General features: G+C 41.6%; 2 protein-coding genes across 4 annotated transcripts in view; one reads left to right on the top strand and one right to left on the bottom strand.

Moving 5' to 3' along the window:
* The window catches only part of tead3a (TEA domain family member 3 a), a 28,623-nt gene that overhangs the window by 4,607 nt on the left and 6,768 nt on the right, over positions 1–17,248 (bottom strand). The window contains exons 2-5 of the mRNA XM_037976892.1: positions 5,884–6,125; positions 2,423–2,487; positions 2,041–2,103; positions 111–122 (exon numbers count right to left, since the gene is read on the bottom strand). Coding sequence (XP_037832820.1) covers positions 111–122; positions 2,041–2,103; positions 2,423–2,487; positions 5,884–6,125 — 382 coding nt within the window. The remainder of the gene's footprint in view (positions 1–110; positions 123–2,040; positions 2,104–2,422; positions 2,488–5,883; positions 6,126–17,248) is intronic.
* The window catches only part of LOC108235293 (leucine-rich repeat-containing G-protein coupled receptor 6), a 74,850-nt gene continuing 70,182 nt past the window's right edge, over positions 12,581–17,248 (top strand). For all 3 annotated transcript variants that reach the window (XM_037977158.1, XM_037977157.1, XM_037977156.1), the window contains exons 1-3: positions 12,581–13,011; positions 14,938–15,109; positions 15,549–15,660. The gene's annotated coding sequence lies outside the window, so the exon portion shown is untranslated. The remainder of the gene's footprint in view (positions 13,012–14,937; positions 15,110–15,548; positions 15,661–17,248) is intronic.

The following is a 17,248-nucleotide window of genomic DNA, read 5'->3' as shown; positions in this document are numbered from 1 at the left end:
AGAGAGCAGAGTTTAGAGTCTGGTAGTACGTCTGCGATGTGGACAAGCAGTAATGTGATGCCAGCCACACAGCACGAAGCCTATAGCAGAGAACTGTAGTTGAAACTTACCAAGTTCATGGCCTATGGCAAAAAAGACACGTAATAAATTCATTTTAGTACATTCAGCTGAAAGTAGGGGGTGGATAAAGGCTCACTTCAAGAACTACTGTCACCTTAGGACCTCTTTGTTTTCTTTTTTTTAAAGAAACTGGAAAAATTGAAGGAATTCAACAACTATTAATGTGAATAATTCACAGGAAACAACCCATAATGACATAAGGAAAGCATAACAAAATTGAGCAAATAATTAAAAACAAAGAAAAGTTGTTTGTCCAACTTTTTTTTTTTTTCTCTCACTTTGCCTTGTTACTTACCTTCACTGTCATTTAAAGCAGACATTGTTCTGCCTTCTCTTATTTTGTTTCTAAGTCAACAAATGATTCAGCAAACCACTGCTCCGTTAGTCACTTTGTGCAGCCTGAACGACAGGAAGACGGAGCAGTTTAGCGGAATTCCTGACGCCTTTACATCTTGTGTTGTTTGGCCAAGGTTTTCAGACGTCTATCCGGCGTATAGGTGTGTTTGTATTGCTGTTTTTTGTTTATTTTTCTATTTAAAAATTGATATTATGAAATATTTTAACCACTAGCCTTAGGTACCAGCCAATAACAGGGAACGCAATCTAGGGGGTTCTCAAAAAATGGCATTCACTATTTATTTAAAGTATCTTCTGACCTAAAACACATCCTGACAGTGACTTATTCTAAAGCTTGCAAAGACAGCTGACACCTACACTGTCAGCAAACAACATTCCTCTTATATTTACGAGACAATAAAGCCAAATGATAATGATTATACCCACAAATAAAAAAAGAACAACTTTAAAACCCTTAGAAGTTAGTCTTTCTTCATTTTATCAAACAGAACAAGGTTAATACAGATTTATAGCTAAAATACTTCTCATATGACAGGGTTACAAGAGAGGAAATAAACAAAGATAAAAGAACTAAAGGATTCATGAAGAAGAAGAACACAGAGATCAGAACAGCATGAACAGCCGAACACACGGATCACTTTATGTCAGCCGGACGTTCTCGTGCAGCGCTTCTCTTACAGGTACTCGGTGCAAAGTGGGAAATCAAACCTTTACAAAGGTTATCCTGAACTGCGGGGTATGCGGTGCGCATCCAATGTAAACGAAGCACTGGGCCGAGTCAGCAGAAAAAACCATGTGGAAGCTGGATTCACGTGACGGCTGCGGTCCGCGCAGGTAAACAAGCACGGCGGCGAAGTTTAATTTTAGACCCATTTTCAGTCAGTTGGTCGGCTTTCGTAGATGAAACAACAACCATGGTATGTGGCATCCGGTTCCAAATTTTGCTTAGGAAATTTGAATTCTAAAGGACACAATGAGTACTTTGCATCGAGTACCTTTAAAGTAAATCACAAACAGGCTTATTGTCATGCATTATAAATTCTAATTACTGAACAGCTGTTCACAGCGAACGATGCTAACCTTTAAAAATGGACAGCATGCAACAGAAGACGTATAAAGCCTACAAGCAAACAAACGAGGGTTTGACAAACACTTTACATGGACGGATTCCCTAAATTCCTATTTCAAAATGTCTCCCCTAATGACTGTTATGAGGTCATGCAACTAAATACCAATGACAGGGCTTGGCATTAGTACACACTGAAGTAAATTTGTCATGCATTGCCACAATTAGTTGATCATTAGTGATAAAAAAAAAAAATAAAGTCTGAGCTCTCATTCACCGAGTCGCAAACAGGCTTGTAAGTAAAAACGATCCAGCTTGCACAGATAAATTAGAATCCCTGTTGTCCTGACGGGATACCGGTATATGCAGCAGAGGCTTTAATAACCCGAAAAAAAAAAGCGTGTCTACATCTGTGAGGATTAAATGGGTGCGAGTTAGATCTTGGGCCACATGCAGAGCACAACCACCAGCGCTGCCAAGTCAGTGGGCCCGTGTACCTTCAGCTTAGACTGAATCTCACGAGACTTTCTCTTGGCCAAGACCTGCAGGTGACTAGAGACCTGAGGGAAGACGGGACGGAAGAGACAGGGAGGAGAGGACGAGGGGAAGGAAAAGAAGAAGGAGTGTGACTACAGAGGAAAGGGACCGGGCGGGTACCCACCTTGATGCTGGCCTGATATTCTCGCACCCTCTTACGTGCCAAAACTTGAATGTGACTAGATACCTTTGGGGCCCCCGAGGTTATCCCCCGTGAAAACAAACACAATCACAGGACGATGTTTCAATTTAAACTGCCACAACTGATTGACACAAGCATATCTGAACGTGCGTGGGGCTGTGTACAGAATGTCGGCGCTGCGCCGTGATGTTCGCCCGTACCTGTTTGCGGGTTCGCGTCTTCCCCGTTCGCAGCTTTATGTAACGAGCGATCAGCTCGTTCCGACCTGGCGTGGGGAAGATGACAGGTTAAAATCAAAACAAGCGCCGCAGCACTTTTTTGCCAGTCCGAACAAAATACAATAAATGGCGTGCACTGCATTTTTTCTGGGTAGAATGGTTTTAAAAGACATTTATTTAAAAAAACAAAAAAACAAAAGTTAAACTGACAAGAACATTTCAGCACGGTTACTTTTATGAACCAACAGTGTTAATGGAGCAAATAGAGCAAGGTAAATAAAGACAGTGGTATGTTTTTTTTTAAATAGAGAAGGAAATTTTGTCCAGCAAACAATCAAAATAAAAAAACAACCTTAAACAGCAAGGACACCCTGAGTTTGTTGATTTTTAAATTTAGCTACTTATATCCAACCAGAACACTTTTTCCATCACAAGCTCAGACATTAAATATGAAGACAATATTTTTTATACATGTCCTGAATGTTTTTAAAAACAGCTCAGAAAAGCCTCTTAAGAAGAAATCACTCATGTATTGTGAATGCACGATCAGAGAAAGAGGTTTCTTTAGTGGCGAGGCTCGTATAGATCTGTTTTATCTGCCGCCGCGTAAATAAAATAAGCTTTCCATACCCGTGACTTTAAGATATCCACAGTAAGAGAAGCTTCTGTTAATTCTGAGTCACATTTGGCTTTGCTCCAGAGCAAATGGAAAATTATATGGTCTGAATAAATAAACCAAAAGTAGAGGAGTAGAGGTTATCACATGGTTACCAGATTTCCAAAATGTGGTCACTCCAGACTGCTTGTTCAGCTTCTTTTTTTTTTTTTTTGCCTCCCCAGCTACAGCTCATAACTGATGATCAGCTCGTCTCTGATTGGAAGTGGTGAGCAACAGGCTATTCACGGACACGGCAGTGAGGACATTAAGTTATGGTGACCAGGCTGAGTCCAGAGCCGTAAAACGCCGATCACACACGTATCTGCTCTCACATCATGAACAACACCATCTGTCTTTCTGGGAAGTGGTGAGACCCCGCAGGGACTTCAAGATGAGTCACATCAGTTAAGTTACCAGAACACAAAATTCCCCAAAATCCACAGAAGGGGCTGACTCAAACAAAGCAGGGAGCTCGAATTCCCAAAACAGGACTCACACACTCCTCTGCTGCCTACGACAACTCCACATAAGGCTAAAAGCTTCCTTTTTTTCTCATTTGGAGAAATATATTAAAGTATAAATCTCTGCCGTATGACTGAAAAAGGTGGGGATAATTTAAGCAATTCTGTGACTGGATGGATGGGCTCCTGGACTTGGTTTTCCACACTGTGCCAAGGTTACTGTACTCCACAGAGAAGGACATCATCAGGCTGAAATATGCAGACTCCTGGCCTGATAACTGCTGCTGACAAGTTGTTAAGTCTGGTCTGAAGAACGCCTTTGTCAGCATATTTTGTAACATTTTCTTCTGGGATCAATAAAGTATCTATGGATGGAGATGATGCTAAACATGAGCTCATGTAGAGCTTTGACAGAGGCCGACGTAGGGTGGACCAGTGGATTTAAATTCCTGGGAGTCTCTTTAAGCGATGATATCACCTGATCATCGACCACCTGCTGCATTGTTGTTAAAGTTTGGCATGGACGCTACATCGACCAGAGCGTCCGGAGCCACAGCACCACTGGTGCAGCTCCACCGTTACTGCAAGACGTCTGCCTCGGGGGAGGACGCTGTAATCTGTGACCCTGCTCACCCCCAGGAATAATGTGGTTACCCCTCAGACCCTGTCAGGAGGCAGTGCAGAAAGTATCCTGAAACATCAGGATAGTTAACTCTTCCAGAGGACAAGTACTCCATGCTATAAAAAACGAGAAGTTCAGGAGGGATGTAGATGGATGGCTTATCCTGACTACCAATTAGGATGATTGACTGTTATGTTAAGTTTCTCTCTCTAGCTCTGTGCCATGAAGGCCCCTTATCTAATCAATTAAAAAGGAACAAATGCTGTAAATAAAATATGCAAGCACATTTTGAAAACAAAACATTTTATTACTCCCTTATAATAAAAACGTTTCCCAATGATTCACGTTTTGTTTTTTTACAAGTCAACAGAAATACCCCCAAAAACAAATTAAAGATTAACTTTTAGATTTTATTTTAGATTAGTTAGTGGCATTGCGCTGTTGTAAAATAAACTGTTTGGGTAAAGGTGAGCGTGTGGGTGTCGTATTCAGAGTCGGTTGTTTTCGATGCTCGAACGTGCACGCTCACGGGACCATCCTTGTTTACAGAGACGGAAGTCCACGCTTCCACAAAAGGAGAAAATACTGCAAAGCTAAAAACAAAGTCTCCCTTTCTGTCACGTGGGTGTGTAGTTTCCCCTCACTATACACAACCTCAGAACAAACCCAAATGCACGACACAGGCTAAAGCAGATCAGAAAGCCAGTCCATCACCGAACAACAATGCAAACAGACTTCTGGGTCCGAGTCAACATCTTTAATACAGAATAATAAACTCTGATAATACAAAGCTCTCTTCAGAGGCAACATCCTGCACAAACCTGATTACAAACAAATTTAAAAAAAAAAGGAACACAATTGACGCGTGTGTCCTAAAACTGGTTAATCCAATAAAGAAATGTAAACAAATCTTAAGGCAATCAGAGCAAAAACAAAGCAATCGAGACGCTTCCTCACTCATTAACCCTAACTTGACCTGAAATGTCAGCTCGCTTGATCCTTTGATCCTGTTACTGCTTGCTGCCCTCTGACCCCGCGGCTAAATAGTCCTGCCCAAAAATACCCCGCTGGCACGAGTCCACAACCTAAGAACGCTCTGCAAGAAGAACTGACGATTAAAAAGGAGCCAAAGGGCAGACACCCGATCAATACCAGCATTTATGGAGACTCCTCGGAGAGGCAACGTATCTGTAAGGAATAGGTGACCACAACACCTGCTAAGGGCCGAGTTAGGGTCAATTTCGAGAATGCCGGCTCAGTAAAATCAAGTCTTTGGCCAGGGGGCTGATTATTTATTTGAAATTACATTTATTTATCCTTTCATCTATCTACTGATTTTAAAATCCACAGCATGTTCGAAGTGCAAAGGCTTAATTATGTGCAGAGTGGGCTCTACTAAAGTCTTACAAAATATCAAACAAAACAAAAAAGTGAGTCAAAACAGAAATTAGAGAAAGGAAAGGAATTGTTTCACACTAACCTGATTAAGCCACTGTACTTTCAGTAAACATTAGTGCCATTTAAAAGGGTAAAGTTTTGTTTAGCAGAAGCATTCTGTATGCTGATCCTTACACCATGTCTTTGACATATTCCCTAACCATTCTATTCTTTCTTGACTTTATGTTTTTTAACACATGCAACACTGAGATACTGATAAGAACAGGGAGAAAAGGGCTAAAAGGAAGACATGGCTTTTCCTTACCATACATCTTGCCCTCATCTGAAAGAATGATCTTTCTCCTGCCACAAGGAGGGTAGATGGCCAGAGCTTCCTGAAAGCTCTGCTCAATGTCCGGGCTCCACACGCCTTCGGGGTCCCCGTCCAAGCCGCGATCGGCCCCATCGGCCAGTCCCTCTCCATTGCCACTCTCCTCCTGAGCCCCGTCAGGGCTGCCACGGCAACTCCACTCCGACGCAATGGTGACGGTTCCAGCTACAACACACCTACAGCACACAGATGAGACATTTCTAGTCACGTTTTTTTTTTTAAAGAAAGAAAGATTTCAAATGCGACACGCCAGAAGATCTGCTGGGAAACCAGAGTTTACAGTTGAGTTTCTTCCACATTAAAAGAGCATTTGACAAAAAAAAATCTACCATAATACCAGGGAGCTGAGTTTATTTTTGCAAGAGATGAAATTAGAGAAAAGGGCACTGCAATCAGCAGGATTAAAACAAAAAGGCAATTACCCTGAGTGATCTGAAAACACAATCAAACTTTAAATAATCAAATAAAGCAGTATATAGATGTATAAATCCAAAGTCTTAAGCCTGTGTACACAGGTGATAATAAAATATATTTAAGAGAAATGGAAATCTTGTCACTCCTCAATTCATCAGCAGCTGCAAGTCACCGGTAATTACTGCTAACAACAACAACAGCTGGCAAAAGTGTGAAAATTCGACTGGATTTTTATACAACAAAAAATGAAAGTAACTTCAATAAATAAGGATTTTTAACTTAATCTGATCTTGGAGAAACTGACTGAGCACAATGGAGCACAGAGGCATACTAAATCAGAGTTAAATGTTGTGAATGATCCTAAAACACCCACTGATTGGTTTAACTTTGTGGGAAAGACGTATATGTGTGATATATGCTTCAGACCAGGGTAACGCTGTAAGTTACTCACAGTTATTGTGTATGACTTCGAGATAATGGCACAGTTCAAGTGGAATTTTTAGAAAATGAATATATGACCCAAACATTTTGCATGCAGGAAAAAACCCTGAGTTTTAAGTTGCTCCCAGTGAGTAAAAAAATCAAAATCACAAACAGAATTTGATTAATTAGACCCCTTTAACACTGGATGACAACTAGTGATGGGCAGCGATTTTTTTAATATTCCGCGTTTAATTAAAATGGTTTGCTAATTAAAAGGCTTTTCCACTTGGGGTGCCGTAGTTTATTAAAAGAATATCTAGCAGTATCAGCAGCAGCACATGTCCTTGTACCTGAAGCCTTTGTTTCATCAGAGGGGTTTTTCAGCTGCAGAACTTGGGCTGAGTAAACTTTAATTCATTGGAAGTTCCAACCCGGTCATTTTTAGAGCAAAAAACATGAAGCAGATAATGGTCCTGAATCATAAAATGGAAGTGCTCATTAACTGTTTAACGTTCTGCTGACACTTGTTGTGCTTTGTTAATTAACCCTGCATGACAGGGTCAAATAATTGAAGAAATATCAATGGCTAATTAATTTAAAATGTATTTTTTGATGAAAGTTTAGAGTGCTTTATAACCACCACCAGTTAATCTAAGGATCTACATAAGTACAGTGGTTTTATTATATAAAAATAGGGACATAATATACTATATAAAATTACATGTGAACGCCCCACACACAACATAAATGTCTAAATTTAACATGCAGCTGGACAGAAGAAAAATCTTTGGTACAGTGAAAAAAAAAGGAAAAATAATCTTCAAGCCACACAGACTTCTTAGAAGCCAGCGCATAGGAAACATGAGGACACTGCAGATTTTCTTGTTATTGTTGTGGACCGTCCAAGTCTCTTATGAGTCTCAGATGAATGCTGCCTGGAGTGTAATGTTTTCCAGAATGTGGCAAACGTGGTCCGTGCCACAAAAGAACCGCAGAGCATCAGTGTGGTCGCTGAACTTCCCCCTGCTGCAGCGGGCTTCTGCTACACACTGTGAGCACACGGGCCTTTACACATCCAGTCACTGCTGACGGGGCCGTGTGCGGCTCCCGTAGTGATCAGACTGGTCCGGTGGAATGGTAAGAAAAGAGCGATTACAAGAAAGAAAGCAGATGTGCACGACAACTAATAGAAAGTGAACATTACAGGTAATTTATTTTCCGTTCTTTTCAGAGTTGCAAGTCCTTTGCAAAAAAAAATGTAATCACTTCTATTTATTGGAGGGATTTGATTCAGTGGTTTTGTTTTGTGGAGAGAAGAAAGAAAGAAAAACTCATGTATTCGCTGAATATTCCAGGTTTGTGAAAGATTACGAACTTTAAAGCTGTAGGTGTACATCGGTGGTGTCCAATCCTGGTCCTGTCCACTATCCTGCATGTTTTAGTTGTTTCTCTGCTTTGAAGCACCTGATTCAAATGACTGATTGATTAACAGGCTTCTGCAGAACTCAAAGACCTGCTGAACAGCAGGATATAATAACTGATGTATCAATAATAACAGTTGTCATATTGCCATGCTGAAAAGCTTATTAGCAGCACAAAGGTCATTCCTCAGTGACTTTAACACAAATTGAATAACATTAGACAGAAAAAAATGAAAAGTTTACTGATGTCACTCTTAAACTTCTCAAACTCAAAAGTCAACAACTTCTTTCTTTGAGAAACACCTTCTTTAAATACCATTTTCTCCCCCCTCGTTTTGTTGTGGAATAGTAAATCCGCTGGTTCTGCTTCAGTGACTTGGATCGGAGCACATTCATGACTTATTGTTGTCGTAGTTGGACGTAGTTGCAGCCGTTTTTGCTCAAACCTTGAAAAATAATGGTATGTTGTGGGTCATTCCTGCTTAGAGAGGGTGTTGGGAATGACCCTCAGCTTCAACATCACATTTTAGCTCAATGTCGTTAAAACTGGTTGAGTTAGATGTGTTTAAGTTGGTTAACATTGATGAGCTGCAGCAGCCATCTTGGATCGGATTGGCTCCAAATGGTAAAGAGCTGCAGACCTACATTCAGTGATTACTTCCTGAAAGTTTCATTGAAATCCACTCAGTGGTTGATCAGATTTTGCAAACAAAGTCGACTCCAAAATGGTGCAATCTGTCAGCGCTCAGAGATCAAGCTCAGCTACTACCACTCCAAGCTTTGGCTCAATATCTGTAAATCTAACCCCCCCCCCTTGTTTAGGTACAGCAGGTTTTAGCCCACTATCTGTAAAACCCCCTGTTTTTTTTTTTTTTTTTTTTTAAAGGCCAGTTGGCTGTGGCGGCCATCTCTAGATGTAGCCATTCGATACAGAACTAGCATTACAATCTCAGCTCAGCTTCAGGGCCTAAAAGAAAACTGCGGAGATGCAGAGTCGGGACCTAATGGTGCTCAGGAGGCTCATGTGGCTCCGCCAGGTTCAAGATAGCTCCCGGTGGCCAAAAGGTCAGGCGTTCAGTGCAGCGAGAAGCCAGTAAAAAAAGCGGAGCTAAATAAAACTATGAGCTCAGCAAACTCCGAAAAGGACACATGCACGGCGCGGGCTGCCTCCTGCGCCAATGAGAGCACCGGGGGGGGGGGAACGCGATTACTCAAGCTCCGTTTCATCACGGCCCCTAACACGGATTACCATGGCAACTTCAGCTCGCCACCGCTACGTTAACTACTTTTGGAGAAATAAATAAATAAAAATAAACTACAGAGCTCTTTAGAAGTTCTGCTCAAGCACCCTAAAGTCAGTCTTGGGAAGCCTAGAAACAAAACGCGTGTCAAAAAATAAAAATAAATAAATAAAAGTCCGCCCTCGTTTCTTTCCGTATATCCTTACACGACGTTGAGAAAACTTTATGAATGCTAACAGGCTAGCATGCACAGAGCGGGGGAAAACCGAAATCACAGTCGGGAGTTGTGAGTTGGCAGAAATCTCCCTCCCCCTTTCCCGGACAAGTAAGCTTACATGTAACATGTCCTAAAAGTTTTGTTGTTGTTTTAAACACGACACAAAGGCATTAAGCAGTGTAGTAAACTTCGCTGCCAGCTTGCTAGGCGGTTAGCTTGGAGGCTAACACAACCGTAACAAACAGCAAACTAAGTCCGAGAGACGCTAAAAGAAAATAGAGGTGGGGGGGAGAAAAGAAAACGCAAGGGCGGTCGGTTAAACACACACACACAAAGGAGGGGTTGTCTTGCTAAACACACGGGACTCTGAATCAGCAAAAGCCGCGCCGGGAAAATGCAAAATATGTCAGATATCCCAAAACTTCCAGCAGCCGCGGCGAGCGGAGCGGCTGCTGGAAGTTGGTGCACACAACAAAGAAACTATCTGGGAGCGCACTCACCTCGCAGCGGCCTCCCGCCCCCCTCCACCCCCTGCTCCTGCTCTTGCTCTGTTGTTACAACAAGCTCCTGTCGCTTCTTAAAACCTCTTGTTTCTGTAAAGAAACTCGCCCACCTATTCTACGGCAAAACAATGGTCTCTGACAGGGAGAGGAGAGAGAGAGAGAAAAGGTGGAATGCGAAATATGACTTCGGTATGAAATCAACGCTCTGAGAAAAAAAAAAAAAAAAAAAAAACGCGCAGAGGCGTGGCGTCGAAACACACGACAAGCAAAAGTTTTTGAGGCTTCCAGCTCGAACTCCTCCCCTGACATGAGACTCCTGGTGTGGGAGAGCAGAGGGGCAGAGTGCCGGGCCGGGCCTTCTTCTGTTCAACACACAGGAAAACTGCGTGCTTACACGGCCAAAAACGAGTTATTCTGTACAGGAAAGTGCACGGTGGCGGGCAAGAAACTTTTGGAAATACAACACAGGGTGTGTGTGTGTCTTGCAAAGGCAATGCATGGCTGGGAAATCTACGGAGCCCAGCAAGTGCCAGGAGTTGAGGGAAAAAAAGAAGTTGGGGGAATCCCTTTAGGAAACCACGCACTGTTTATTGTTTTCCAACCTGTTCCCTCAGTTTATTTATTTGTTAGTGATGGGCAGATGAAGCTTTTCTGAAGCATTGAAGCTTGCTTTGGAAAAGGGTTCATTATTCGAAGCTTTCCAGTCCTCTTTGGCGCCATCTTGTGGCCAAAATTGCCACATATGGTTGAAACTACATTTCAACCTTACTCCTTGATTTGTTTTTTTTTTATTTTAAAACTCTCTGGACCAAGTGGTAGATTTTCCTGACTGAGATTATTTTGTAGTGTAGCAGTTTTCAAAATAAATGCTGGCAAAAGGACACCCTGCTTTTTTTTTTTTTCATTCCTATAGCAAGTTTTATACCAAAAACATTTCATGATATATATCGTTACACAATAGATATTGGGGCATGAATTTTATGCCCTAGCGCAGATGCTAACGACAACCTTTGGTTTTGGAGCTGTGGCTGCTCCTCTCGTGTGGATGCAGAGTTGGAGCCAAACGTGGTTCGACTTTTTGACGTGAGGGACCTCCGTCCTCTCATCCAACGTGAAGTCGGCTGAAATGCGACATGAACGTTCAGACTGAGGTTGCTTTGGAAAAAAAAAACATTGGATACGTATCCGATTCAGCACCATATATGGAAAAGACCTTGGTCGGATGTGAAAAAATCGAATTTGTCATGTTTACACTGCCATGGAAAAAAATCTGATATGTGTCGCATCAGGGGCAAAATCGGAATTGGATCATTGGTTTCTAAACTAGCCGTCCAGCCGCTGGGAAACGACACTGCAGTGCACTGCAGACTCGTTTTAATCCAAACAAGTCAAACTCCGAGCTGGAGCAGCTGTCAGTAAAGGAACACGAGGACGGCAACTTTTAAAAAAACTATGCAAATGTGCACATTTTGAAATGAACTGTTGGAGTGCCAATAAAGGGAAGATTTAAAAAATCCAGATTCCTGATGGAAACACAGACAGTTCTGTTGATGTTAATGAATATTACCGCCTGATTTTGCACTTTGCAGATGGTGCTTAAAGCCTCATCTCAAAGCACGACACCTGCTGAACCTAGACACCGATGTTAATGTGAATCGGTGCAGACATTTTACTAAACAGATTGCGAATCATTTGCACAAATTCACTAAACTCTCAGCAGGGATCATAAATCCACGGGCACTGTTTTTTAAGCAGAGAGAACAAATTACAAATCTGTGCACATGGTTTCCTAAACTGAGGGAACAGATTCTTAAGACCCCCCGGGGAGCAACTTTGTCTTCTTTAACACATTTTACCTTTTGTTTTTAAATTAATTAAAAGTGTACGGTTCACTTAATATTTAGGATGAGTGTGTATTTCTTACTAAACATGTCCCTTTTCTTCTATAAAGAAATCTCATCCTATTGCTTTTATAGATCCATTTTTTTGCGCTATTACCCAGACCTGAGTTGGCAGAGTTCATTTGATGGTGTGCTTATTTGGTGACAGTAATAAAAATGGTATAATAATGACATACACACTAAAAAAGTACCAAAAAAGTCCCGCCAAGTGCCTCGTAATTGACCACAAACGTACTTCTTTGTAGAACTGCATTGACAACCCTTTAGCATTTATTAAACACTAAAATATACTCATTAAGAAAATATTTTTAATTGACACAAATATTTTTAGATGTAATCTGAAACGAAGCTTCTAGTTTATGTCTAATCTTTCTTTTACTGTTTGGAGAAAATGGAGTACACACACAGTTGAATAAGTTCAGACGACTCACAGCCTGCATTTAGAAATAATGGCCACTAGAGGACGGGCTTTGTCTTTCTGGCAAAATCATGACACGAAGGGGAGTTCAGCTACAACGACCTTTAAACTGTAAAGATTTGCTTTAAATTTTTAGACTACATGCCTCATTTAAATTGACTTTTTCCCTAAATAGTGTATTTTTTTTTCTTTTATTTGTATTTTTTGGTTGGTTGTTTGCTTTTTTGAGTATAGTTTACAAAAGAGCGGACCTACTGGTTCTTTCTTTTTTCAGCAATTATTGTCAGTGAGCCAATGAAAACAAAGCCGGATAACCACGTTCACCTGTCGAGGAGTTTCTTTGTGAACTGATTATTATTATTATTGTTATTTTTAAGACTTTCACACAGACTTCAGTATGGATTCAGTCGACGCACTAACGGTCAGAGCAGATATTTCCAGAGTATGATGTGCTTGAACGCATCACTTCTTCTTCCTCGTTTTTTTTAACATGTTGAAGCTAGCAGCTAAACCGTCGGAACCAGGTAAATCGACACCTTTAATTAAAGACGAAACACATATTGTGGTTTATGATTTATGCGCCTTGGTGGTTTAGCTTTTAGAAAAGTTCAAGTTTACTTGTATTGGATATGTTTTTTGATATTCCTTAAAGTAGGCGGAAAAACCCCCCGATAAAAATACTAAAACTGGACCCTAGACGAAGAACGAGTCAAATCTAGAATAGTAGAAACTTGGACTTCTGGGAAATGTATGCGCATGTACTTGTTTAGTTTAACACTAAGTCACATTAATGTTGTTTCCAGAATGAAACTCTTCACATCACTGTTGTCATAAAATTACATTTGTAATTTCTCATTTGCAGTCACTTGAGTTCTGAAGAGGGCTTTTGTTTGCAGGTTTTAGGCTGGAGCGTGGGTATTTGTGCATGGAAATATGCAAATCTCCATGTGGGGTATTTTACAACAAAGTTGACCTTGTTAACCTACTAATGAACACCTGTTTGTTTATGGTTACAAAGTGGTTTGTCAGTGGTATGTTATGTGTCTTCAGTGAAAGTGGTGACAAATGGGCACTTTGTTGAACAGGTTTGACAGTAGCCCTTTTTATCCTACATCCCTTCAACAGGGCCTCCTTCACTATTTTTTATTAACTGAAAAGGATTATCCACAGAAGACTTTAGTGATAAGGCTGAGGATGTGGGGGATGTAGCCATTTTGCTATCCTCCTTCATTTTTTTATTTTTATTTTTATTTTAAAGACTGGGGGAAAACGGTAATCACCATGTCTGGGCTTTCTAAACAAAAAAGAAAACCTGTGACGCAACATAAACACGCTTGCTTCCTCTTTCCAATGATAACTGCAGCTGTGGCAGTTGTGCACAATGCAACATGAAAGCTAAATATTTTTTTCCCCCATCCTCACGCAGGTACAACAAATTCCCATAAATAACCTTATCTCTTGTGCATCCATGTACGTGACACATGTGAAACGCTGCCTTTGAGGGCTTCCTTGTGTGCTTACGGGACACAGCGTCGAAATAATCGAGCCTGTCCCTTTATGGTGCGTTTTAATGATGCTTACAGTGTTGCTTCACTGTGATTTCTGTGGTTTTGAACTTGTTACTATCCAAGGGCGGTGACCTTGATAAATCCGCTCAAACAGCATGAGGTTTACTGGACGTAGGTTCTTCAGATATTAGCTCCGAAATAACAGAATTCTGAATTATTTGTTTGTGTTTTACTTAGAATTTCGAAACAACCTTCTTACACATTTCCATTAGAGATGCCAACAATGTATACACCTCATATCCGGTCTATTTATGCGTTAATGAAAGGAGTGCGTGGACAACAATATCATATAGTTTTGGAGCTAGGCTGTGATCACGACGGGTCTCTTTTGTTGCTGCTTTGATGAGTTTCTTTTGTGAATATTGTGAATAATACTCTGAGGGCAGGACTTTTGTATGTGATTGGTCAGACGCTCCAAACCACTTTCTATTGAAAATTGATTCTTAATCTTTTGAGACTTGATTGCCTGCGTGAAGGTCTAATATAATTTAAATGTTACAACAAACTCTTCAGTCTGCTGGAGCTCCATTCTGTTACAATGATGTGTTTCAAGACAGCAGCTTTTATTATAACAGTCTAATTTTAGTTATCATCTGTTCTAATTTCTCTGTGCTAGGATTTTATAATCATTAAAATAAAAAATAGCATTTGCATCGCTTTATAGAGCTTGTATATCCAAATTAACTGTAGAGCGCAAACAATGTCTAGAATTAGACTTTTACTTGACTTTGCTTCTTATTTACTACAGCTTAAAAGGACAAAACGATAAAATATGCCATTTATCTAAGTGTTTACCATACATTTTTACTTAAAAAGTTAGAGTATAGCTTAGTTTAGTCATGTAAAACTGATTTTTCCTGTCTTTATTTCTGTTAAATACAGGTTTGCTTGAACAGGAACGCTGCATGAAGCAATGTCGCACTGCTGAGTCGCACACAGGCCTCAAGTATTTGAACTTCAACTCTGAGGGAATAAATGAACCGACGATATTGCCAAGAGCAAGTGCGGGGGGCCACTGCAGTTTAAAACTAGCCGAACTATGCAGAAAGTAAAGGTGAGTAAATCAGTAACAGCGGGTCGAGCTTCTCGAGTTTCAGACACGGGAATCATATCTAATTCAAATGAGTTAAAAAAATATTTGACGCTGAAGAGGCTTTTTGTGTGCCGGCGTGCACGTGACTGCTCTTCCAGGTAACCGAGCTGCTCCCTTTATTGACAACGGGAGAAATAAGACAGTGTGTGTGTGTGTGTGTGAGAGTGCTGTTATCAGAGCCAGTCAAAGGAGACAAGCATCGCAGTGTGGGGCAACTGTCTGACACCGTGCGTTGCAGTGTCAAGTTTTGCATAATCCTCCATGAAAATGGATCATAAGTGCAGAAGAGCAACCGTTTTCTCTTCCTGAAGCGAAGTGGTTGCCGTGCATCCGCAGCTTTACGGCGCTACAGCCGCGCTCTGACTATATTTGTCCTCTCTTCCTTCTCTCGCCGGCGCAGGGACAGGGGGAGTCGAGAGCTGGAGCTCTGCCAAAAGAGGCCGTCCCGCCATGCAGCTGAAACTTTTATAAACCAAGCAGGAAGAGACAACGCCGAACAGTCCAAGAAAACAGTGAGACATCTGAATTCTTTTCTCTAGCTGTTCTCGTCCCTCCTCTGTGCGTCTGTCTCTCCCTCCTTTCTTTTTGTTTTTTTTTAGTTCTTACTCCTTGTTAAAACCCTACTGTATTCGCCCGCCTTCGTTGGCAGGGGGTAAATGTAGGGCTCGAGGACAGGATGGGAGGGGAGCAGATACGAGAGGGAGGGAGGGGTAAGGTGGTGGTGATGATGATGATGATGATGAGATCTTCATGGAGGGGGACTANAGGGGCAGGGTGGGACTTTGGGTTCAGAGAGTTCAGCTGAGGAGAGAAATAAATTCATAAACAACAAAAGGAGACGTGACGTCAGGTTGAGAGGCCATCCAACCTGCTGGCTGAATCCGAGCCTCAATGGAAGAACCGGATTGTTCACACCACATGCGTTTGCGTGTGTGTACAGTATGAATGTGTGTGTGTGTGGCCATTGTCCTATCTTTGAGAAAATTCTTGTGAACTTTGTGCAGTGAAGCTGGACTATTATAGAGTTTGAGGACGGGCAGAGCCGTGGTGTCAGTTTGAGGACTGTAACAATTTTTATTTTATTTTTTTTTCCTGCAGCTGCAACAAAGAATGAAGGGTTTAAACGTCCCGAGTGCAAAATAAGCTTCGCCTGCTCTCGTCCGACGGTCGACGATGAGTTAGAAAATTTAAAAATAACGAGGAAAGAGTTGCTTGAACGTCGTCCTGGCTTTCTAGAAGCACGCCCAGCTTTTTCAAAATGACACGGGGCCCCGGCAACGAGCTCTGATTGGCCGGCTCGTCTCGGGATGGCGGCTCAGCGCGAGCGATTGGCTGCGCACGCACGCTGAGGATGAAGTCGGCCATTATGGAGCAAATAGATTTATCTTTTCTCTCCTAATGGCCGAGGTCACGCACAGGCTGCAACTTGCTGATCTGTTCAGTTTTTTTAATTCTGCTGTCAGAACAAAAAGGGGATCTGAGAGGGTGACACATATAAAACAAACAAACAAAACAAAACAAAACAAAAAGAAAAGTTCCCGCACACGAATTATCCACCCTGGCTGCGTATTTATTCGTTTAGATGAACTCCCTCAAACCCCTCCCACTCAGTAGGGCTGATATTATCCCCTGATGGAGGGAGACGCGGAGAAAATCAGGCAGAAAAAGAGACAGTGACTGCTGTGGGACTTGCACTTTCCGGCCAGACAACTTGACAAAAAAGCATGCAACAGCTTAGAGTTTTAGTTCTGAGCCACTTTGGGCTCTTTTTGTTGTTGTTGTTGTTGTTGCTGTTGTTGTTGTTGCTCTGCTGACTGTAAGAAAAAGAAGGTGGTGAGATGAAACAACATGGCAGAAGTGTCGGGACCTGCTTGTCTCTCTCGCCATCTGTCTGTTGCTGCAGTATAATATAAGCGGAGTACACAAGGAAGAGGTGTGTGTGTGTGTGTGTTTTATGTTGGATGATTAGCATGCAAATGTTAGCAGTGCTCCTGGCTGCTGCTGCCGCCGCTGCTGGCTCACTGCTTTGTGTCACTGTGTCTGCTCATGACAGTTTACGCTTCCCCTCGCTCTTTCTCGTCTCTTTCTGTGGCACACTGT

The sequence above is a fragment of the Kryptolebias marmoratus genome, linkage group LG8, assembly GCF_001649575.2.
Source record: "Kryptolebias marmoratus isolate JLee-2015 linkage group LG8, ASM164957v2, whole genome shotgun sequence".
NCBI lineage: Eukaryota > Metazoa > Chordata > Actinopteri > Cyprinodontiformes > Rivulidae > Kryptolebias > Kryptolebias marmoratus.
This window is presented reverse-complemented; position numbering and strand designations above follow the sequence as displayed.